General features: G+C 38.3%; 2 protein-coding genes across 8 annotated transcripts in view; one reads left to right on the top strand and one right to left on the bottom strand.

Annotated features, from left to right (window-relative positions):
- Nucleotides 1-190: 190 nt before the first annotated feature.
- Nucleotides 191-6,124, top strand: ASTE1 (asteroid homolog 1). Its single transcript, XM_030235850.2, has 4 exons — nt 191-1,561; nt 3,119-3,329; nt 4,380-4,575; nt 5,524-6,124. Exons 1-4 carry the CDS (start codon nt 248-250, stop codon nt 5,816-5,818), a joined length of 2,016 nt encoding a protein of 671 aa, XP_030091710.2. The 5' UTR covers nt 191-247; the 3' UTR covers nt 5,819-6,124.
- A 3,740-nt stretch (nt 6,125-9,864) lies between these two features.
- Nucleotides 9,865-25,051, bottom strand: part of ATP2C1 (ATPase secretory pathway Ca2+ transporting 1) — a 62,497-nt gene continuing 47,310 nt past the window's right edge. For all 7 annotated transcript variants that reach the window (XM_018909653.3, XM_030235552.2, XM_030235790.2 and 4 more), the window contains 12 exons: nt 24,414-24,518; nt 22,615-22,771; nt 21,197-21,367; nt 20,101-20,198; nt 18,505-18,555; nt 17,556-17,722; nt 15,922-15,990; nt 14,120-14,236; nt 13,205-13,352; nt 12,486-12,581; nt 11,547-11,688; nt 9,865-10,697 (listed from right to left, as the gene is read on the bottom strand). In XM_018909653.3, the coding sequence (XP_018765198.2) occupies nt 10,561-10,697; nt 11,547-11,688; nt 12,486-12,581; nt 13,205-13,352; nt 14,120-14,236; nt 15,922-15,990; nt 17,556-17,722; nt 18,505-18,555; nt 20,101-20,198; nt 21,197-21,367; nt 22,615-22,771; nt 24,414-24,518 (1,458 nt within the window). In that variant the 3' untranslated portion in view covers nt 9,865-10,560. The remainder of the gene's footprint in view (nt 10,698-11,546; nt 11,689-12,485; nt 12,582-13,204; nt 13,353-14,119; nt 14,237-15,921; nt 15,991-17,555; nt 17,723-18,504; nt 18,556-20,100; nt 20,199-21,196; nt 21,368-22,614; nt 22,772-24,413; nt 24,519-25,051) is intronic.

The following is a 25,051-nucleotide window of genomic DNA, read 5'->3' as shown; positions in this document are numbered from 1 at the left end:
GCGGCCGCCGCCCCCGGAGCCCTCGGCGTCCCCGGAGCCCTCGGCGTCCCCGGAGCCCTCGGCGCTCCCGGAGCCCTCGGAGCCCTCGGAGCCCTCGGCTCTCCCGGCCAGGCCCGGCCCGCGCCGTTCGCGGCTCGGTCGCCAGGAGACGGCGCGCGCGCGCCCGAGTGGGGGCGGGAGGAGCGGGAGGAAGCCGATCCGGGATGGGAGGGCCGCGCGTGTCACTGCCGGCACTGCTTCCGGCGCCATGGGCGTCCAGGGGCTCACGGGTTTCGTGGAGGAGCGCGGCGTGTTCTTCACCGAGCTGCGGGTGCGGGACACCAAGCTGGTCATCGACGGCAGCAGCCTCTACCACCACCTCTGCTTCGCCCCCGACGCCGACTTCCGACGCGGCGGCGACTACGGCGCCTTCACCGCGGCCGTGCGCGACTTCTTCGGCGTCCTGCGGGCCTGCGGCGTCGCGCCCTTCGTGGTGCTGGACGGCGGGCGCGGCGCCGAGGACAGGAAGCTGCCCACGCTGCGGGGCCGCGCCGCCGAGCAGCTGCGGGCGGCCCAGGGGCTGTCCCGCGGCGCCGGCGGCTGCCTGGCGCCGCTGCTGACCCGCGAGGCCTTCGTGCAGACGCTGGGCCGGCTCGGCGTGCCCTTCGTGCAGTGCTTCGCCGAGGCCGACAGGGAGATCGCCGGGCTGGCCAGCAGCTGGGGCTGCCCCGTGCTCTCCCTCGACAGCGACTTCTTCGTGTTCGACCTGGCGGGCGGCTACTGCCCGCTGTCCCACTTCCAGTGGCGGAGCGTGCGCGCCGCCGCCGCGCCGCAGGGGTGCTTCGTGCCGGCGCGCTGCTTCTCCGCCGAGCGGTTCTGCCGGCACTTCGGGAGCCTGAGCAAGGCCCTGCTCCCGCTCTTCGCCGTCATGCACGGCAACGACTTCGTCGGCCTGGAAGCGCTGGAGGCGTTCTTCAGCAAGGTGCGCCTGCCGCGGGGCTGCGCGGCGGGCAGGGGCGGGAAGCACCTCCGCCTCCAGGGGCTGCTGAACTGGCTGGCGCAGTTTGCGGAGCCCGGCGAGGCCGTCGACAACGTGCTGAAATACCTCAAGAAACACCAGAGGGAAGAAATACGGGAGCTTCTGTGCACTTCAATGGAGGACTATGCTCCGCCCGACGTGAATCTTGAGGACTTCTTTCAGAATGGGAGCTATGAGTGCGAGGCTGCCCGGAAAGCATACGTGCCGCAGTGGGTACTCGATGCTTTGGCGAAAGGTAAGCTGGCCCCGTTCGTCATCAATGCCCTGATACTTAGAAGTACTTTCCTCCGCGTTCAGGTGGAGAACATGCAGAGACCCAGTGCTCATAGCGCGGCTTTGCCCATCCGACAAGTTATCTATGGACTGCTTCTGAGAGTATCTCACACTACTGAAGGTGCCTCGCCGTGTAAGCAGACCAACGAGCTGCCCATTGTATGTGAATTTGACAGATGCCAAAAGACACTTAAAAAAACATTTGTTCGAGCAGCAAGTCTACCCCCAGATTTTTGTGATGATCGTTTTCCTTTGGACAAGTTAATGGAGGTAAATGGTTGTCACAACAGATCATAGTTAACAGTGTTTCATGAGTGACACAAAAATAGTAACTACTGTAACACAGAAGTATCTGTGATAAGAAGCTACATCGGGTTGTCTTCACTCCCTTTCCTTCCTGCCCCCTCCAAGTGTACCAAGACAAATTATATGAGTTGTAGTGTGTATGTGTATATGCAGTACTCCCTTCATTTTCCATTGGAAGCCCTTATTTCATCCTATGTATTTTATTACACTAATACTTGGTTCTTTTGGGAAAGAATTCAGCTTCATGTAGTTTAGGAAAGTCCGATTTTAACACTACAGAACCTAATTTGTATTTGATCAAGCTGTGTGATGTTTCAGAGAAGTGGTCTTAAACAAAATCTGACCCATGCCTTTTTACTAGAAGTCATTATTCCAAGTGTGAATGTTGCAGCTGCCCAGCAGTTTTACCTGCCCCAAGTAGCCATGCTAGCATGGCTCTCATGCTTGCCAGACAGAGCAGAACAGCATCTGCAAAACACCCGAAAAACACAGGAAAGTTGTACTAGGTTAGTTCCAGTCACCATTGTAGCACTTCTTTGTAAATTCTAATGATAAAGACTGTAACTCTTGCCATAATGGGAAGTAATCTCCCATTCACGAAGTTGCATAACTGAGGTTTTTTATGCAGAAATTTCTGCAACGTCCAGAAATACAATCCATGTGTTTTACTTCTCATTTTTAAGGCACATATGCTCTGTCCATTCTGGCAGTCAGATTGACTGTTGACATATCTCTGTGTGTGGGCAGTGCTTAGTGTTTTTATCACTTGCTGGTGGTTCCTTTGTAAAGGAACCAGGTCTGTCACTGCTACACCTATTAAATGCTACAGATAGCTATTGGTCCAAAGTACAGGTTACTTTACGTGGGTTATTGGCACATTCCTTTTAAACAATACACGGCACTTAAGAGCTTGAAAAATCAAATTTCATATTAAGAGAAATTAATGACACCTTACTTCAACTTCGGTGTGTGTGCTGTTTGTTTCATGAATTTGAGCTTTGCTACTACAACAATTTTCCTTAGTGAATAAATGGGAATTATCAATTGAACAAAAGGTTAGAAGAAGAAATGTTCAGCATTTAAAGTGTTCCAGGCAAAACTGACTTTTCAGTTGCTCTTCTGCTGTGGGAATGTCTGCCTAAGAGTAGGCAAAACAATCCTAATCAAGGTTTACAAATCACTCAGATTGCAACTGAACAGTCTGCTGCAATTCTGCATGCATGAAGTTATGGACAAAGTTTATAACACCCCTTTCTGGAAATTAGGTGGCTCAGCAAAAAGGGAACATGTGCTAGGAATTAATTATTAGTTACTTTTATCTTTCTCCCTTACGTTTAACTGTGTCATTTTTAAAGTCTTAAGTAATATTTAAAAAATATTTCCTGTTCAGAATATCTTTGAAACTTAAATTTTAATCAAAAACCTATAGTGGTAACTAATTTAACCAGGAACTTACTGGTTTTTTAGAATTGCTCACAACAGATCAAGTCTCTTACTTCCAATTTTTAAATTTATTTTCAGGTGCCTGTTTCATGCCGTCAGATGCTTTTGCTGGAGACTCTGGGAGTGAAAATGAGTTCCCTAGAATCTATCCCAAGTCATTTACAACTCCCTGTTGCTGTAACATGTTACTGGATACGTTGTTCAGAACCAAAAGTTAAGCTAAACCAATTAAAGGCTCTGCTTCTAATGATAGTTTCTGGAGAACTGCAGAGGATAATCGATGATCCAGGTATGTCAACAAAGAATACAGTTTTAGGTGTTCAGCTTCTACAAAAATACAGACCGTAAATTCATTTTTCCACACTTATAGGGAGTTTTCCAAATTTAGAGGAATTAGCCTTGATTTACACTATATCCTGAGGTGTCATGCTCTATTCATTGATATGCACAAAGAAAAAGTGCTAACCATCAATTTCACATTTTATATGGGTAAAACAGTACTTCATCACATTAACTTGCATTCATAAGTACTTTGTTTAGGATCAAAATATTAACTCAGATATAAAAGTTACAAAAAATAAGCTTAACATGCTCAGGCATTAAGAAATTACTGTTGAAGCACTCCAATATTTTTTTTGCTTATGAATTTTTCTAAAATCATTTGTACTAAAAAATGCTGAGTTGCCCAGGCACACTTTTCCTGCCTATGCATTGCAAATTTGAAAGTATTAAATAATCACAGAAATTGCTTCAGTAATACTTATACCTGTCAAGGTTATGGACATTTCCTCCAGGAGTCCTTCATTTGATGGCAAAGACAATGCATGCCAGGGTTATACAGTTTCTTTAGGTTCTGGTTTATAGAAACCAGACTGACAGGGTTTCCAAGTGCATTGTAGTGAGGTGGAAAGCTTGTTTGGATTTGATCACTCAGAATCAGTTAGGTTGGAAAAGACCTCTGATTTCACAGAGTCCAACCCATGACTGAGCAAAAACCACCCTGTCAACCAGACCACGGCAGTGACTGCCACGACCAGTCTTTCCTTAAACACCTTCAGGGACAATGACTCCACCACCTCCTGGGGCAGCCCATTCCAGTGTCTAATCACCCTTTTTGGGAAGAAATTCCTCCTAATGTCCAAGCTATACCGGGTGCAACTTAAGGCCATTTCTCCTTGCCCTATTGATTGTTACTGGGAGAAGAGATCACCCCACTTGGGCTACACCCTCCTTTCAGGTAGAACCAGGGAGAGGGCATTACTCTATACATTGCAGATACCTTTTGTACTGTTCACAACAGAACATTTATTTCCAAGTTATTTTTTTATTTATAACCTAGATCCCACAGTTCTACCTGCTGAAGATGACAGTGTTGCATATAACGACTTTCTAAAATGGAAGGAAAAGAAGCTGCAAAATAACGACTTCGATTTAGATGCTGCACACAGTTTTTGCCAGTGGCAGTGCTGTCTTCAGATGGGATTGTATCTCAACCAGCTACTGGGTACTCTTCTCTCTGAGCCAGACCTAAGTAGGTAAGTGTCTTGGTTTGGAAAGACAGGTGCCTGCTAAAGAAGGCAGGAGCCTCCCCTGAAATGGAGAATGCAAACCCTCCCCACCCCTCCGAATTGCTATGAATTTTAAATTAAGGGGTTCTCAGGCAAAAAATATGGGAGCAGGAAATAACAGTTCTTTAATAGGAAAGGAAAAAAAAAAAAGGATAAAGTAAAACAATGGAATACACTAGAACAACACTGCCAGAGTCAGAACTCAACCTGACACCCTGTTGGTCAGAGTGTTGGTAGCAGTCCAGTTGGAAAAAAGCGGCCTCAGTCCTCCTGGAGTGTCAGGTGTGGTTTTGTTAGAGCAGGGGGTCCTGTAGAGAAAGGGTGTATTCTTCCTCTGCAGATCCATGGAAGTAGAAGCAGCTGCTGTTCCTCTGGGAAATCCAGTGGAGAAAGTTGTGCTGGTGTGTCAGAACCTCCAGATTATATCTGGGCAGCAATGCTTGGCTCCTCCCTCTGGGCAGAGCATCTCACAATGGGATCTATAGTTCTTATCAGTCATGCCATGACATTCAACAGCCTGTTATCAGCAGGTGTCTCCCCAGAGGGAGGAGTGATTATGATCACTCAGGGAGAGAGATAAGGAGAATTGCCCACTTGACACAAGACAACTGCCCTTCAGATGGTAATAGAATACATCTTGCCTTGCAATCTGGAACAGTAAGGTTGTTCCAGAGATCTGCTTTCCACACAAGCCCCTGGTGGAATGAATGTGTTAACATGTTTCATTTTCTCTGTCAAACCCCTTTGGCCAGTGCTTACAGCAAAACTCCCTCTATTAAAGGAGTTATAAAGAAGCACTTTCGGTAAAGAAAAATACATTTGGCATAGGAGTTGACTGTTGGATACTGTATGTTTTTGTCATCAAGCAACATGTTTCTGTACCTGGCTAAATGCAGATTCTCTCCTTTTGAGCAGGCTTTACACTGGGACCCTTGTGCACAGACTGTATGAAGAGCTTAAATCAGCACCTTCAGTGGAAAATCTGTTTATCTCATCTCCAAAAATGGCTCAGCTTTATCTGGTTTTGTTAAATACAGTGGAGTCAATGGTCTCTCCTGACTTCTTTCAGGAGATGACCAAGACCAGATCAGAGTCCTGCAAAAAGAAGAAAGCATCAAGCAAGAAAAAACCAACCACCCGACGTGCTGTGCCAGAAACTCAGCATTCATGCAATGTTAACAGGTTTGCAGCACTGGAAGTGGATGACTGAAAGCACTGTTCTTGGAATAACTTTAATGCCATGCTGATAAAAGAAGTAACATTAACATATGTGACTGTTTTGGAATTTGCTCAGCTGTTTTCACACAAGTTCCTGATTCAATCTTTACCAAAAACCTTGCTTCAGGGGATTTGTATTTACCTTTTTGTAATTTGCATTTTGTAACTTACATTTGTATTAAAAAAATGCTGTCTAAAAGTTGTCGTGTTTTGTTTTTCTTTAAGGGTATCAGTCTAATTGAAAATGAGAGCAAAGTTGTTTAGCATTTCAAAGCAGGACTATTTTAGAGGAATTCTTTTCCCCAACATTTACAGCTGGCTCTGCCACATTTCCCTGAACACTTCATTTACAAAAAAATCCAACTTTTAAGTTTGTGTTTGAGGAACAGAGTGGTCACAATGTAACAGTTGAGATGAAAATAGGAACTGACAGGTTTAAAAATACTGTAAAATCAGTCATTACTGGTGGAGTACTTTTACTTGCAGGGAGAGATAGCTTTGCTCAGTGACAGCTGAGTAAGTTGTGCTTGCAGTATTACAGGTTCTGACAATACTCGGGGAGAAACTTCAGATTTTATTTCTCCCCGTGATGTTTTAAGAAAGAGTTACATGCACACACAAAGCTGTAACATGGGAGCAAGTTTCTACAGGTTTGCTAATTCTCAGTAGCTGTCACAGTAATTGTATACATCCTCTGCTATTAAAGCTGTTGTCACTCTTATCCTTTCTACAATGGCTATATTAAAAACCATATGTGTTCTGACTTCCCCTATGTACACTAATTACTTAATAAACCTTTGCTATCAAATGTGGCAATACTGAAAAACAATGTATGAATTTTTTTAAAATTCTTCATCATCTATTTCTCAGTGCTTTACGTTAGCAAACTTTCCAGCATAATTAATCAATTTATATAAATGCTTTTCTTATGAAACTATTGGCTTTCCCTATGTAAAATATAGTTACATTTGGGTTTTTCTTCTCAAGAATCCAGATATCTTTTCTTGCATTTAGGAAAATTATGACTTCCACCTCCAATCATCAAAGTTTTGCCCATAATTTACCAGAATTCAAACTTGATTCCTGCACTTGTGCTCAAGTTTTTAGTCCTGCTTATGCTCCCTATTACCTGTTCCCATGGAAGTAACTCACCATATCTTAGGATTTAGAGGGAAGATCTCCTGTATGGTACAGCTCAGTGTTGATACTGCCCAAATATAGTCGATGAGAAAAGATCTATAAGATGTTACATTAAAGAGAAAACTAGTTTTGAGATACAGCCTGTCCTAGCAAGATGTAACTTTTTTTCCAGTACAAAAGCTGCTACTCACTGAACTACCAGCAGATGGCACGTACACCCAACCACACAAGCCAGAGCCTCACAACCCATTTCTATTTCTACATACGGCAGCCTACAGCATCAGATTACCATCATATGACTTTTATTTAAAAGTTGAAAGGGGTTACAGTTACTGATTTTACTAAAACTGAAATTCTTTACTGTCCAAATCATGCTCTTCTCCATTATGACCCCATATGTTTTATTTTACCAAGCTTGTAATTCCCTAGAGTTTTTAATCATCAGAAAATAGTCACATTGAAAAGAAGTCTTAAATATAAAATGCAGGTGTATTTTATTCCACTTTTTTAGTGCTGGCGAGAAGAGAGAGCTTCATTTACTCTGAATTCCACATCAGAAAACTGCTGGGGATAATAAAAACTCTTGAGACTTGATAAGAAACCATATTTTCAATCAGATAATTCAGAAGACTAGAATAAGGTCAAATATTCCACTTTGGGATTAAAAACACTGCTATGACCACATGGCATTTTGAGAATAGCTTTGGGAAAGCTGACTCAGTTAAGAATTACTGTAGTGGAAATATGTTCTCAATGCAGAATTCAGCTGTTCTTTATTGCTAATGAAATGATACACACTCATGCAAAACCCAGTCCTGTAGGCTGAAGAAAATAATTACTGATTCTAGGGTTATCATGCAGAATTTAAAGTATTACAGTTTTCCCTTTTTAACTCATTATAGGTCTTCCATCTTCTTTGTAGGAAAATTAAAAAAATAAAGGGCCTTTCCTTATTAAAACCAAAATTCTTTATTCCATGCTTCAGTAGAAGCAGGTCAATTCTTCAGTTGTTGCTTACTTCTACCCCGTAAGAAATGCCTCTTAATTTTTATGGAAAGTTCCCATTATTGATTCAACTGCTCAGGGAAAAAAATCTCTCAAACCTGCTGTGAAGTGGTAATTAATCACAAGACAAGCCAAAATAATGGCAATGGAATTCAGTCCATACATGTTTTATATACAATGACATTGAATTAGATTTATTACTTGTTAGTATTTTGCCTTCCATTGGAAAACACAGCACCAAAACTTCTGGCAAATTTAAGTGAACTGCATTCAACTAAGCCCACCCTGCAATAAGGCAGAATTGTCATTAAGAGACTGAAATTTTATCTGTCTAGAATGACATACCTTATTCAGAAAGTGGGACTTGTGCTGGGAAAGGGGCACTTGGTAACATTTGTTTAAAGACTTGGCAATCCAAGCTAAGATAACAATCTAGCATTCATCTGTACTTACCTAGATTTCTGGGACTCCCAAGATCAGAGCACAAAGCAGTCAAATCCCATGGAAGAATATCAACCACAAATTAAGACTCATTATGTGAAAGCTATAGCTGCTGTCCCTTCACAAAATCAAAGTTTGTTCAAGATTCTTCATCAGCATGCACTGTCAGCTTTTACTATCTGTCTTTATTAATGAATACTAAGGATTTTATTAATGAAGTGTTCTGAAATTGTATTGAAATACTGAACACACTACAATATTGAACAGCCAAAGCCCCACTTGCCAAAGACAGTAATTGTTCAACAACTGTTAAATTTGTTTGAAAGGCAGAACTGCTGTGAGTAAGAAACTTTTGCTTGAAGACATGAGAGCATTTCTGTAAGAGGTCATGTTGTTCAGGCCCTCCCAGTTCAGTGGCAAGAGCCCCAGGAAGAGATGAGGGCCAAGTGCTGCAGGATTTTTGTCTTTAGACAATCACATCTCCAGCACATTGGTAGTCCAGGTATTATGGAAATATTGAGGATCAGGAGGAGCCATGGATGAACTGCATGTTCAGCAGACTGAATGTGCATTCATGCCCTGTCTGCAGCCCCATTTCCTGGCAAATTTCCTAGGAACCCCACAGGCAGAAGGAAGAATTACAATTCCAGTAACATTAGCAAGGAAATTCATACTGCGCTTTCGAGCATGGCATGTGGGCCAAGTCACAATGGCAAGTGCAGAAATATCCCAGTGTCTGTTCATGACAATTCCTCCTCAAATGACAGGATGAGCATTGTGACAGCATGGGCCTGAGCCAATGCCACTGCCACATTTTCAGGCTGCAGTGAGGAGAGATGCACATGCACAAGTTTACAAGGGAAAGAGATACCACTGTGTCTTTGAATCTCTGCAGAGACCCTTAAATATCCTTTTTTCAAGATGCTTTAGGTGATAGTCTTGCCCTGTTGTCATCAGTGTTATCCCATCATCCTTTCAGGAAATGCAAAGAACTATTTTGCAGGAAAGCACTATTTCCAATTGTGAATATTAGAGTACTCAGACACTGTAAGATATTAAAAATAATTTTATAATGTCAAAACAAATCTACTGTAATGATTTTCAAGCTCCAAAAGTAATTCTGTGGGTTAAAATTCAAAGTTACCCTACCAGGAAAAAGGGGGATTTTTATGAACAGGAAGGAAGGAAGAAGGAAGGAAAATGAAGCTTCTTTGAGAGAGGGATGGGGTTTTTTTGCCCAGGCAGGATTATTGCATTAATTTTCTAATTCAGTACACTATAGATAACTTCCATAATTACTGTCTTATAAAGCACTCAAGTGATTTCACAGTCATAAGCTAAAGTCAATATGGAACAAGACATGAAACAAAGCCTGTATCTGCAATGATATCAAAACAAGCTCGTTCACTTCATGTAAATGCCAGTTTCTTTTAAAACAAAGAGACGACACACTTATAAGAAAAGCAAACATTTACTTCAAATTGCAGTATAGGCTTTTCAATCACAGAAAAAGAAAAGAAAAACAGTGATCCGACAGCGGTCACATCCTGTGCAAAAAAAAAAAACCAAACTTGGGATACAAAAAAACTGTAGCACAAGGTACTTGAGCCGCTTACACATTGCAGGATAAAGTAAATAAATACAGTAGCTAGAATATGGCACTCTTGTGACAGACTCTAAACCCAGTGGAATGCCTCTGAAATATTTTTATCCTTGTATTAGTAGCAAAGTCCCATCACCATAAAAGTAGAATAGTACAATGCTTTAAATAAAAACAAACTAAAATATTTATATCTAAGAGAAGGATTTTACACAGTTATATCTTTTAAGTGCAGAAAATGGGACTTGGGCTTAGATCTTTCTTTAAATTAACCCCTGCCCCCTCCCCCCCACAATACCATTCAATCTTAAAAGTAAATTTATGTTTGAGGAAAAATGTTACCAAAGTTGCATAATTTCATTTGTTACTTCCACAGCTGGAAGTTAAATTCTAAACAGTCTTTAAACATGAAGTTCCTCATTAGCCAGTAAAACAAAGGACTTATCAAAAGCCCTCAGGATTTCTTTATCCTCCAGATAGTGTTTTGCTTTCTCCAACATCTTTAGACAGCAATCGCTAAGTTTGCAAACACAAGAATGCAATATGCATCATACATCAAGAAAAGACGAAGTTGATGAAGAAGAACTTCCACGTTTCTGGATCTTTTCCTTGCTTCTTTCAAACTTCTTTATTAGCTCAGTCACTATGCACACAGAGGAAGTGAGTCCCAGAAGAAAGAGTAAATCTGGAAGAAATAATTAGCCTTCTTTAAAATTGCTATTTGAGGGGAGACTTAAAAAAGAAGACTTACAAGACTTTCAAAATTTCGCCCAAATTTACATTGGCAAAGTTCAGGATAAATGAAGCAAGAGCCAATTTTTTGCAGGGCTAGAAGATTAACATGCATGGTTTATGCACAAATCATAACTACACACAAGATATTAAAAGCTTTTAAAGTATTTCATAGACTTCTTTTCAACAACATAATGAACTTAATTTTGAAAATATTAATATCATTAGAAATTATACTGCAATAACTACACATATTTCATTACAATCACCTAAATCCAGAAAACTACAGAAGTAATAAACCTTTGCCAACAGCATTATGTATCTATAGCTTTTTAAAATCCTCCTGTTTATTTACCCTATGACAATGCAATCAATATTAAAGGACTGGATTTCTAAGTAAGGTGTTTATATTTAGAGAAAAAATTTGTGAACTAGTCAAATGAACAGTAATCAGAAACCTACTAAGTCAATAATTTTGCCTGCCACAAAATTTACATTAAAAACTCCCAAACAAATATGCACCTTTATAAAAATTTAAGAACACACTGATCAGTTTCTGTACCATATGCATTTAAATCATGGTTCCTAAAGAAAACATCTAGAACAATTCAAAAAAACTAAAAACCAAATCAATGAAACAAACAAAACCCCCCAAAAACCCTACCCACAGAACAAAAAGGATCAGCAGGCTTTTTATTCCTGTTGTGTACAAACATCCAGAAAGTGATCTTATAGAACCACCACCCACCACATTTATAAATTAATCCATAATGGACAGTTTTGAAAAAGGAACTGTTCTTACCCAAGACACTCAGGCTCTCTGTTTGGAAAACCTTCTGAAGTGGTGGAAAATAAATGACCAGTAACTGCCCCATTATAGATCCAAGGACAGCATAGCAGAACATTCTGTTACTGCAAAGTCCAATCTCAAACACAGATTTTGTCTGTAAAAACAAAAATATGTTACATTAAGATTACAATAATATGTAATCTTAATAATCTAGACAAGAAACTAAAATTTCTTTTCATCCAGACTTTTAGAAAAATATAAACTATTACTGTTGACCTTTTAGATAATCCAGAACAAGTTCTTGAACAGGCTAATTGCATTTTCTCCCTGGTAAATAGAGTACAAGTCTTGTCTTCATAGTCAAGAACTTGCATATTGATCTCAGTATTCCATAAGTACAGATCATCAGAAAAAGGTTACCCCTACACTATTCCAAAACAGGTAAGACTGCAAATTACAGTAAATGTAGTAATGTATACAATCACAAAATTTCAGACTTGTTTCCTTAAAATGAAAAAAATATACACAGATAAAAAATACAGAACAGTTTCAGGAATTTTCCTTGAACTATGGGTTTAGGATTACAAAATATAAAAGCTAAGGCATTCAAGATATTTCACATTCTGGTAAGGCTGCTGAACTGACAGAAGTTCCAGGAAGAGAAAAAACCAACCAAGTATACACAGCAATACAAAGGACCATCACACTTCAGCTCTTAATAACAACTTTCCTGCTTTTGTCAGGACACCACCATGTAAATAAATTAAGTAATAATTTACCTGTAATTTAAGAAATCCTACCTAGTAAATACATGAAACTCTGAGCTTAACAGCAGATGTGAGGTAAATCTGTAGGAAAAACACTTGACACAAACACAGCAAGATCTTCCCCTCAAAGAAAACACTAATTATTCTGTTAATACTGGGTAAATGGACAGTATAAATCACTTACCTGAGATCTAGAACTCAAAGCATTGAACATATCAAAAAATACAAAACAGGTGAAAGTCATGGTAGTATCTCGCGGTGTTATTACATTGTCTCTTAACTGCCAACAAAATAAAATGAAACGGCTTTAGCATGCTTTAAACCCTCCACAATTAAACAAAGTCAATTAAACAAAATTATTACGATAATTCTACAATAAGTTTTACCAGTTAGGGAATGAAAGCAAAAGGAAGTTGTCTGCCCCAAGCTAAATTATTAAATCATACACGAAATCACCTGTAATTTATAAAAATTTGTAATTCCAAGCTATGATTAAATGAAGCCTCCTGGCCAACATTTATCCTAGCACATGGAATAGCAGGAATTCTATGATGCACTACCAAATGCTCACATAACATTTTTCTCTACTGGGAAAACAAAGTCAAATGGCTGTTTCATAATAATCTGGTAGAAGATTTACGTAATTAGTTTCTATGGGCAAAGTTTCCAAAGTAGATTTGGAACCTGAAAAAGTCTATGTTAAAATAGACATTGGGGATAAAACTGTATTTTACTTTTCAACAACTGTTTTGAAAATCTTCCTCTAGACTCTGCTAGTATTAAATAAGCATGGCCGAAACTCATTGCTAAGTTCATATTAACTCTGAATTTCAACTGCTGGTATAAAAAGGATTTCTTTTAAATTAGGTTGTTACTGCTCTAACTTTTGCACTTTTGTCATACCTCTCTCCAGAAGACGAACAGTGTTCCACAGACGATAATTATTGATGAAACCAGTATTTTAACAATCAGGTTTTTGGTCAGAATGCTGTCCTTCAGATTTCTTGGAGGTTTTCGAATAATATCTTTATCCACAGGCTCCACCCCAAGGCTAACAATTAAAAGAACATTTTACATTTTTATCATCATAAAACTAATTCTCTGCTTCTAACTTAAGGATTAGATTTTTTAAATTGAAAAAAAGAGGATTTCATTCTAGTCCCTCACCATCTCTCACCCCACCATCTACTTGCAGTGAAGAGGGGTCAGCGGAAGAACCCAGAGGGAAGGCAGAAGCCTGCATGCAAGTTTCATGGGCATATCCATGGGTCTTTAGATAGCCCTGCTACCCCCATATAATTAGATACTAAAGCAAACTAAACAGAATTAACACAGAAACATACTACAAACATTGAAGTTCACAGAGAAAGTTCACACAGAATAACTGGGTTGGGAGAGACCTTGAAGATCATCACATCCAACCCATGCCCTGACACTTCAACTAAAGCGTGGCATTGAGTGCCACATCCAACCTTATTTTAAACACATCCAGGGATGGTGATTCCACCACCTCCCTGGGCAGACAATTCCAGTACTTTATCACTCTTTCTGTAAAAATACTTTTTCCTAATGTCCAACCTACATTTCCCTTGGCACAGCTTAAGCTTGTGTCCTGTCGTTGTGTCAGCTGCTGCCTAGAGAAAGAGACCAACCCCCACCTGACTACAACCACCTTTCAGGGACTTGTAGAGAAGAGTTTGCTATTTTTCAAACATCTCACTGAAGTTTAACACTTCACAGTTCCCTTCATGAGCAACCATTTCCCTTGTTAAAATAAAAGGACTACAGAACCTAACAGAGTTAAGAGTAATTACTTACCTTTGAGCTGGAGGTCCATCCATAATAATATTGATCCATAAGATCTGCATGGCATTGAGAGGATTAGGAAAGTTCATTAATGTAGCCAGTGAGATTAAAGTCAGTGCTGCTATACTCCTGTTGAAAGAATCCATTTTTACAACTGTCAGCATTGAACATTTCTGAAGATCCACTGATAACTGCTTTGTAATCAACATTTCAACTGTGTAAGAATGGATACATATTTTGACAGTGTGAATCATGACTGATAAGTCAAACTTTAAAGGTAGAGCATGAAATCCTTTCATATACTCATTCCGACAAAGTCCATATTTAAAACAGCTTTGTTCTGGCAATAAAAAGGCAGCAAATTTGCATTTTAAGACCTCCCAATCTTTTAGGTAACAGTTCAGAATTATCACTCACCATCACCTGACTGACTTTTTTTATGGGGGACTGGGTCCTATAGTTTTCTTGTGCCAAAAGTCGAACTTCTAAACATGGTTTTGAAAAACAAACTGCTTTTCCACTCCTGATGTAAACAAACTCACTCTGTGCACCTGTCCCTGGTTTGCCTGGTCAGTCAAGGCAAGGTACTACTCAAGCTCCCTAAAAATACCTACAACCACTCCTCATTGCTAGCAAGATGAGAAGGCCAGGCCAAAGACTGAAAAACAGATTAGCTGGCTGCAAGCTCAGCATTAGAAACCTCTGTAAACAAGTATGCACTACTTGCTCTCAGTGCAAGATTAAGAGGTTTCATAACCAAGAAGAAGAAAGTAATGCTTACAATAATTCCAAATTTAGCACTGTACTGAACCCTATTATGCTCTCCCTGCAAAGAGGGACAGAAAAAAACCCAAAGGGTAACTGATTAATCAAAAACAGGTAAGCACACTTTCTTAGAACATCTGTGCTTAGTTATTTTTCAGCAGCAGATTCCTAGTGTAGTCTTCGTAAGACTAGACTAGGACACCTGGTAAGACAAAGTATATGCTACTTCTTACAGTGTTTATGCAGGTAAACAAATAGTCTTTTCTGGGTTTTGTTGTGCTGAGAGTTTTTGTTGTGAATTTTGTGTTGTTCTGGAGGGTTTTTTTTGGGTGGTATTTGTTGTTTGTGGATTGGGGTTTTTTTGAGTTTGTTTTATTAGAGGTTTTAGATTTGTGTTTTTGTTTGTTTTTTAAACTTCTGCAAATTTCAGACCACTCTGAAATGTCATGAAGGCTTCAAAAAAGTACATGAACAACACGGTGAAGAGAAAAAACATGTCTCTGAGTCCAGATCCAATAAGATAAACTCACAAAAAATTTGAAACTAAGACTTAATAAACTCTTGTCCTCTTGCCTTACATGCACATCATGTAGCTAGCACATGAATCCTTGTGTGCCAGAAAAGGAAGTCAGCTTCATACAGTTAGCTCCTTCCACAAACCACTACATGGATTTCAGAAGAACTACCCTCCTGATTGCCTGGTTTCCTCCATTTGAATACACATCCTGGTTAAGGAGGGACTGACTATGAGCTTCTCATTTAAACAGGGACCCAAAGGCAGCTCTGCTGTTTCTTATGATCCCTTCAGTAACTCACTTTACACAACTCAACAGGAAGAACCCTGACAAAGTTACATGTCTGTTTATTGCACTGCCTTCTGGGTCTTTAAAAACAAAGCAAGCCACCAAACACAAAATAGTGAAAACTCAAAAGCACAGTATGTCAGCATCCGACTCAAAATTTACAGTATTAACATGAATTTATGCATCTGCTTCATGCTTTGATTCATTCACAAGAAACTTCTGATACTGACAGCTTTTCAAACTTACGTGCTCAGTTGAAATCTAACAAAATTTTTTATATTATTATAAATTCCTTTACCCTCTTCAATTGCAGACCTGCAATTAAAAACAAAGACTACATTACAAGACAAATTAATCTACTGCTAAAAAAAGCTTAAGACAAACCAAAAAAGCTATTAATTTAAGCACCAATAAAACCAGCAAGAAGCAAACAGAGCTGAGGTTCTTTTAACTTTGGCAGTCATTGTTTTTCAACTTGACTATAAGAACCCAAACTATTCTGTGATTGTGAATAATCAGAAGTTATTTTTCCAAATGCTTAACTTTGAAAATGCAATTATTAGAGTAAGATCTCCTATATGTTCAAAATTCACCACCATCCTTGATCCTTCTAAATCAAGTCAGATAATTTTAAAAAAATACAAAGAAACAACAAAATCCAAACAGCCATCCACTCCCCACACACACACTTTAAAATAAAACACAGAAATACAGCATGGCTTTAGAGGTCCATGTATTCTACCTGTACCAGAAAGAAATATGTACCGACCATCTTCAAAACTAGCATGTGTCACAACTTGCCTATCACATTATCACAACTACTGCAGTGAAAAAGGATTTTCTGGTACCTAAATCACACCTACTTTGCTGCAAATAAAACTGATTTTTTTCTTACATTTCCCCAGTAATTAAACAGCATTCCTTTGGTAACTTAAAACAGAAATAATTAAAAGACAGGGGAAAACGTGTAAAACTATGGAAGTTCATACTTCTTTTTTTCCTTAGTATTCATCACTCTCTCTCCTATTGAGAACTCTTCTGATGACACGAGCAAAATTGGATAACACAGTCCAGCAAAAAGCTCACCAAGCCCATGTAAAGTACTTACTAAAGATGTTCTTCCTATGTACTCCTCTGCCTATGTTAAAAAGATTCCCTTCTTTGTTATGTTTTTGCATAACAGCAAATTTCTCTTGGCTGAATTAGTGTGAAAACCTCAGATCATCTTCTGACACACTGCTACATAGGTAGATTTTCTTATACTGTACTTCTCCATTTCACTTCTTCCCAAGGATTAAGTGTCATACTTTGGAATTGATGTGTTCTGAGATTGAGGCATAATTTCAAAATGAAGGCTATTTTGCCAGACAGCAGTTCAGCTCTGTCAACAATCACTACCTTCAAAAGTCAGATGAATTAAAGTCAAAGTAGGATTAAGTTTAGCTAAGCTCATTTTGAAATACACCAACTAAAAAATGAACAAGTACAAACAGCTGGTTACCAGACACTAATAACCTATTTTCACCTGTGATATCTAAATAGTTAATATTTTTCCTTTTCTGAAATCACCACATTTAAGAGTTGAAAACAAACAGAGATCTACGTAATTTTTTTAAATTTTGAGTGGAATGCTCTGTCATTTTTTCATGAGTTTTATGCTTCTGAAGTACAAAATTGAATGAAATCTACTAAGTGCTAATAGACTCACAATTTCACCTCAGTTATGTTTCCAAGCATGCTAATACTCCTGACTGAGCAGAAAACTCATTTACAGCAGCTACAAGCTCATTTACAAGTTCAGGGAAACTTCTATTTGTTTAACCCAGGCAACATCTCATTAAAGTTATAGAGTACAAGATATGTACATAAAGGCCACCTACATTATTGTCTGAAAATCATCATCCACAAGGATCATATCTGCTGCTTCTTTACAAACATCTGTTCCAGTTTGTCCCATGGCTACACCAATATCTGCAGCCTTCAGAGCAACAGCATCATTCACTCCATCTCCTGTCATAGCTACCACAGCACCATTATTCTGCAGGGACTAAAGAGAGGGAAAAGAACTTAGATTAGGGATTGAAATAATCCATCCTATAAAGTTATTCTAGATACAAGGTTTGTGTCACTGCTCCCCCTCCTCCATTTTTTATAGTTGCACTGTAATGTCCTAAAGAAAAAAGCAGCTGCTTCTGTTCTAACTAGCTTTCATACAAGATTTTGGGTTAAACCTCAGTTCATATATTCACAGCCTAAATTTTAAAGCTAGGGTATTTAAAATTTGCCTTTAGGCAAAAGAAAAAAAACTCTAGAGACAGACAGAAGATATTGTATTTCCATATTACCATTATCACCTTCTTACAAGTATTGCATGCATCCCTATGGTCTCAGTGTTTTGACTTCTCCTTATTGTTACTTTTCTGATTGTTCCAATTGTTACACTGAGTCCCTTCTTCTTTGCAACCTTCTTTTGTTAACTTCTGAATAGAGGCATTGCCACAGACATGGCTTGAAATTCATTCCCTTTTATCTCATCTGACAAGCATCAGAAATATGGTTCTTTCAAGCTCCTAGCCAATTCAACTGTAACGTGACACAAAATCACAATCAATCCCCAGCTCCCTACATGGAAGAAAGCACAATGTTACCTACCTATTCCTGGTGGGCACTATGCATTTTTCTAGGTAATATTTTCAAGTACACTTCACTGCAAATCAGATGCATATTTGATTTCATCTTGACACACTGTAGCACATTACAGTCTAAGTACCAGCAGCACAGACAATACCCACAGCAACAGTCCAGCATTTGAGCCTCTCTAAGACGTACCTTTATAATTTTCAATTTATGTCGGGGACTGGCTCTGTAGAATACTGCAACCTATTAAAAGAGTAAAGAAGTAGTGGTGAAAATTTCAGATATGTAAAGAATTGCATTGGATTCTCTTAAGGTAGAGGGTAAAAAATACAATCAAAGGCCAACTGAATTCTTGTTAGCTCTTAAGCTGAAACAGCAGTGAGCTGTGTTTTTAACTGAGTGAAATCATTAATTTTAGAGGAGATTCAAAGTGTGTTCTGGTAAACAAAGTTAGTGCTACTTATTTAAAGATAGAATGTGCAATTTAAAAGCCTTCTAAAATAATGAAGCAACTGAGGTATAATGGCTTGCTGCTGGCCTTCCTGACTAAATTCATGCAGGCAATTGTGGTGCTGACTCTACAATCAACATCCTTTTTCCTTGTCAGCACAAGTGACCAGCTACTCAGGAGATTTCAGTTTTACTAGTTTTTAGCACCTTATTAACAATTGAAGTCTTAAAGATAATCAAAAATTCTGACTTGGAAGGACCAATTTTCAGATTTTTCTTGACCTCTGGACTTCTCTGTAAATTGAAATTTGAGCATGTGGAATTTAGTTTTCCATAATCTCCATACAGTTAGCATTTTTTCCTTTTCAAGAAGCCTGATGAAGAGTTACATTTGTCACCAATCAGTTTAGATTGTATACAGCTATCAATCTTATTGGTTGATTTAAATTCCCAGTAAGATTTTGAGCAAACACCTAGAAAAGCAATTGGGTCAAAGGTCAAACCTGTAAGTAAATTTGTATCTATTTCAGTTATTTAATGTGGACAGCCCTTAAGAACACGCATTACCACATAAACCAAGAATTACTAATTACATAATTCCTGCTTTTCCCCAGTTTCTGTGAGTCACTAAGAAAAGACAGAAAGCTGACATGCACATTTCTTGATTGCAAATACTGGCTTTTGGCTTGCTTACACCAGGCTCAAGCATGCTGCAGTCTAATTTTGCAGTCCTTTGCAAACAGTGCAGCATTTTGAGGCAAGAATTTTGCAACCTAGCTAAACCTGAACCTCTATTTCATTTGATTATGTCTTCACATTCATAACCTGGACATTGGTTAATCCATTTAGTTATTTAATAACTAAAAAGTATTAAGCAGTAACTTAACAGACCCTTTCAAAATTCCCAACTAGTGACCTCAGATTGATCAAAATAATTAGGAACATGGACAAGTCTTACAAATTACAAAAGAATGGACTGTCTGAACATGCAGACTCTTAGATTATATAAATGAACTGAGTTGCTCAGAAATAAAATGGCCTAATAATACAAAAAGATGATGTTCAGTAAGAGATGGCAAAATGAAAGTTAAAGAAAAAGACCCTGAATCATTAAAAGAGCCAGAAGCAATTTATTTTTTTATATCTAAAAAGATAACTGCATAAGTTGAACGATATAGATTTTCATATTGGTCCTATGTCAGACCAAAAGACACTTATTAGAACAATATTATTTGTCACTCAGAAATTATATTTTAGCTTGCCACAGAAAAAAAGCATTTCTCAATATGTAAATGCATCCTTTGCCACATTTCAGTAAGTAGTATTATCAAAACAAACCTTTGGTGTTATTTGAGAAAGCTGCTGAATATCCAAATCATCTATCTCTTCTCCAGAGATTGCTTGTGAATTTTTGGAATACAATCCTAGTCGACTAGCTGTAAAAGAGTCATAAAACCCCTTATTATAATAATTTACCCTTTTAAGACATTAGGTACTCAATTATTTTTTAAAATCCTAATATTTTCTGAAGCATTTCAGATTTGAAATGCCTGGAGCAGAACATCTTACTACATTATTGGTTCAGTATGTTGGAGTAAATTACACGAACTCTTGAGAAACAACAACATGCTACAAAGTCTGTCCTAAATCAGATATTTATTTGCTTAGTCTTTTTAGGTATAAAGGTCTGTAATTGATTCTGTCAGGTGTCATATAAACAAATAGAGAAGTTCAGTTGTATCAAAGAACTCAAAGTTCAAAAATAACATGACAGAAAATGAAAAATAACACGAGGGAGACAAGGAAAAGAAAAAAAAAAACCTATGATAAAATACTCTGAGTTTGGGGGTATACTCTTCATGTGCACATTGAAATGATCATCATCCATCATCCTGTTTGTTAAGAAATCTTATTCTGGCTAAAGTGCTTGTTCTTTAACGCACTGTATTGTAAAAAGAAGTTCAGTAGTTTGCTTAAATATTTATTACTAATACTTAGGGTTCAAACTTAGTTATATGGACAAAACTACTAGATAGCACTGAAGTGCCATACAGTTATCCCTTGTCACTGGCTCTTTTAGCTCATCCCTGCTGTCAGAGACAGGCACCCAAAGCTGAGGGTAAGCAGGGTGCTGGTGTAACAGTAAGAATCAGAAATCAAGCATATGTAATAAGTAAACAACATGAAAAAAATACAGTTTCAAACAGCCAAAGTCATATTACCAAACTAGAAAAGCTGCTATTCAAGCTGAAACCAAAGTATCACTTCAGGCTAAGGTGGTGCGGTTTTTGGGTCTTTTTTCCTGCTAATTCCACTATGCCATACATTAATCCAAAATACAGAATTCACAAATGTTAAAGACATAATACACAGACTTCCTAAGAATGAGCTAAACAGAAAACAAGAAAATATGAAAGGAAGGAACTGTTCATACCAATGGCAACTGCAGTTTCCTGTGAATCTCCAGTAACCATTTTTATTGCAACTCCTGAGGTGATGAGTGTAGTAACAGCTTCTTTCACACCAGTCCGTGGGGGATCGATTATTCCCACAAGCCCCAAAAAAGTCAGCTGTCCTAACTCAGGACCAGAAGCTAAGGCCAGAACTTTAAGAAGAAAAAGAAATAAAAATCTGAACATTTGAAATTAATGTTTACATCAGCATTTAAAACAACTGTTTAACTAACAGGACAGCATAAAGCAAAGGGCTGGAATTGATATTTTCCTTTTTTTGAACCTTGGTAGTAGCAATGCTGAGCATTCACAATAGCCTACTTATGTACACTCTTGTCCTCTAAAGAACTCCTTACTAAACAGCCAGGTTTTAAAGACAACTTTCCTATTTATTCTCATCTGAGAGTATTTATATTTTGACTGTGTAGAAAGAGAACCACATCTAGCTTTGTGATTTCTCTGTGCATTTCTTTTATGCACTAGGATGAAAGGGAGGATCATTTAACATATTTATTTTCTGCTTTAGTTTTTCTTTTACCTTTTGAGAGGCAGATTTCATTGAGTACATGCTGAATATTTTCTGAAATGTCTTTTCAAGTAGGATTCTTAATTCAAATATATTTAAATGTCATTAGAATTGTAAGGAAAAAGCAAGTTTGCTCTTTTCAAAACATTACCCTTGATTTTTTTGACAGACAGAACAAATGACTGTTCAAATAAAACAGCAAAAAAATACCACTCCTAGCATATCCTCTCAGCTTGTAATAATTTGTATCTTAGGAATTGATGAGCCACAGAGTACCCCTCCCTTTAAAAATAAAAAAAAGTTTAAAAAATGAAAGAGCTGTGCATGGACTTAACAGCCTAGAGATCTCGTTAGAGAGGCCAAAGAAAGCCAGTCATGTATAATCCTGGTCCATAATCAACTCTTGTCAATCACCTTGTGAAAAATATTTTGTTTTATCTAAAATTCTATACAGCTTGTTAACACAGAAGACAATTCTAATGGCATCTCCTGACCTGCAGTCATGAAGGTGACAGGAGCCAAAGTAATGACAAATAAACACATTCACATTTAAAAAAACCCCATAGGTATCTATAATAAGGCATGGAAACCATTAAGTAGCAACATACTGTTCAGTTATGGTCACAGACAAGAGATGACAGAAAGCAACAGTGCCCTTTCTCACCCTCTGCAGTTTAATCATGGTATTATACAGGCCTAAAAACTAAACAACAGTGGCACTTACTGAAAAAAAATAAAAGAAGAAAAAAAGAAGATCCCAGCGTTTTGGGTTGCTCTTGTTTGTTGTTGTTGGTTTAGGGTTTCTTTTTTTAACATCAAGCAGTGCCATTTAAATGAAATTGATATTTTGAGAGACTTTTGAAACAGCCTTACCTCTAAGCCCTGCAGAACCCATAGACACCTTCTCTTGCTGGTATTGCTCTCTCTGCTGCTGCAGCAGGGGTAGGCTCTGTCCCTTACAGTTATAGGATGTACAGTATCTAATGACTTGTTCATAAGCACCTTTCATAAAGCAAACCTCAGGTTTGTCCTAAAAGAAAAAAGAGCTGTTGTGTGCACATGTGTGCATGCATAACTACACATACACAAGTACAGAGACACATGGATACCTAAGAATGACATGTGTACTTTGGTTAACAATCTTAAGAACATAATGCAAATCAAACTTACACTGCTAAACATAAAAATCTGTTCTTCTCTAGACAGTGTAAATTCAAGAGTGGTAAAGTCAAAAGAGCCAAGCTAACAATCAATACCTCATTTGAGAACACATCAGACACAGGCACTGCAAGTCACAATTTACAGACTAAGAGGCCATGCAAAGGACAGAAATTCAACCTACACAGGACATTAGACCTGAAAGACCTTAAGCTCCTCATCAGACCAGCTGCACAGGTCATTAAACACCCCTCCATTCATGCACAAGGCCTAGTAACTCTAATATTTTCCAGATATCCATTTAGCCTTGATATGATGATATCATGGGACTGAGAGTCCACCAGCTACCTCAAACACTTAACTCCAATGCTAAATCAACTCATTCCTTCTCCTCCCCCACTTTCCATTAAGAACTGCTGCCTCAACTAAATTTCCAATCACTGATCACTCATCTTTCTCTCCAGCTGAACTAAAAAGTTTTTTTTTAATATACCTATTTTCTTCCTGTGAAGTTATTCATATGCACAGCTGTCAAGTTACCTCAATCTTTAATGACAGGCTTAAGAGAGTTCCAAGTTTCTAAATTCACTGTATTTTCTTAGTCTTCAAATAATTTATGTTCCTTTTCCATCTGGTATCAATTTTCCAACATTTTTTAAAAATTGCTGATTCCAAACACAGACACAGTAAGTCTTTACATTAATTAAAATCTTATACCAATTTCTGCTCTTTACAAAAGGCATGGATAATCAACAATATAACCTAAAAGGAGTCAAATGCTTTCTTTCCAAAGCAGATTTTACAATGATACGTGAATACTGTCAGCAAGGCTGGTTTTGATCTAAAGTACTGGAAGATTTTTTTCATAAATCCAATATAAGGTCTGTTGCACATATTGTCTAGGAGGCTCCAGTTACCAGACTGGCAGTGATTATGTCAATACTTGTAACAAAAATATTTATATGGCTCTAAATTAAACATGAATGCACACATGAATGTGAAAGTATCAGAAGACAGAAAAAGAGATTAAAAAAGTGGCTTTTTTTTGATAATCCATGCCAATGTTAACATCAATAAAATTTGTCAATGCTAGAGATGTGATGTCTGCATCAAACCAGAAACCCTGTGTTTTAAAACAAATGAAATTTTACTATTGAACATCAATGCATATTCTTGCTCTTAGGTAACTATGCATCACTGGAACAGCAGAAGATTGGCAGAATTGCTCTGGATGTTTGAGAAGAAAGAAGAAGGAAGGAGAAATAGCTAAGGTCTCAGTTTTCAAAACACTTAAAATAATCTTCCAGGATGTGTTTTATGGAAATTATTTCTTGTGATTCCTTTTCTCTACTTCAAAGCTTGAAACTAAAGCTGTGTCTATTATCAAGCCATATTTCAAGGACTGTGCACTACTGCCTGCCTTCCAAAACTTCTGAAGCGAAAAATGAAGATATTAAACAAGGTAGATAACCATTCTACAGAGCCAGTGCTCATGGAAACTGATTGAAGTTTACCTGCTGTGTTCTGTGAATGCATTTAACAGCCATCCATTTTTGCTCTGAGCTGAAGGGATATTCAGCCTTCCTTATGTAGTCTTCCTGGACTCCATCTAAACCCATCTGTATAAAACAGAAGCACCACCACAATGTCAGGACCTTTTCTTTTCAAACAGGTATGAAATTTGATGACTTGTTGAAATACCTTAGTTAGCAAACATCACTTAATTAAAGAACAATTTCATCTCCAAAGTTGCCTTTTGAGCACACTGTTCCAATTTAGTTGGACTTGGCAAACTAGCACTGAAAACACCTAGAAACCTCTTTCAGGCTTCAGCAAGAGCCTTGCTACATTTCTCAGTAGCTCTAACAGTGTGTCACAGCATTATACAAAAAACCAACAACAACCCCCCTTCCCTCCCCAGCAGAAAAGAACCCAAACACTTCAGGACAGTGTCTACAATTCAAAAGCCCTGCACTTGAGAGGTATTATAAATCCTGCAGTCACCAATACATCAGTTACCAACTTCCCTCTGCTACTAATGTCAAACTGGGAAAGAGACAGTACAGTCAATATTCAAGAGGTAAATTAGTTTGTGGCAGGTGAAAAAACAGTACTAAGTGCAAAAAGATGAAAATAGAGATTTTACTTCACT

Source organism: Serinus canaria, chromosome 2 (genome assembly GCF_022539315.1).
Source record: "Serinus canaria isolate serCan28SL12 chromosome 2, serCan2020, whole genome shotgun sequence".
Taxonomy (NCBI): Eukaryota; Metazoa; Chordata; class Aves; order Passeriformes; family Fringillidae; genus Serinus; species Serinus canaria.
This window is presented reverse-complemented; position numbering and strand designations above follow the sequence as displayed.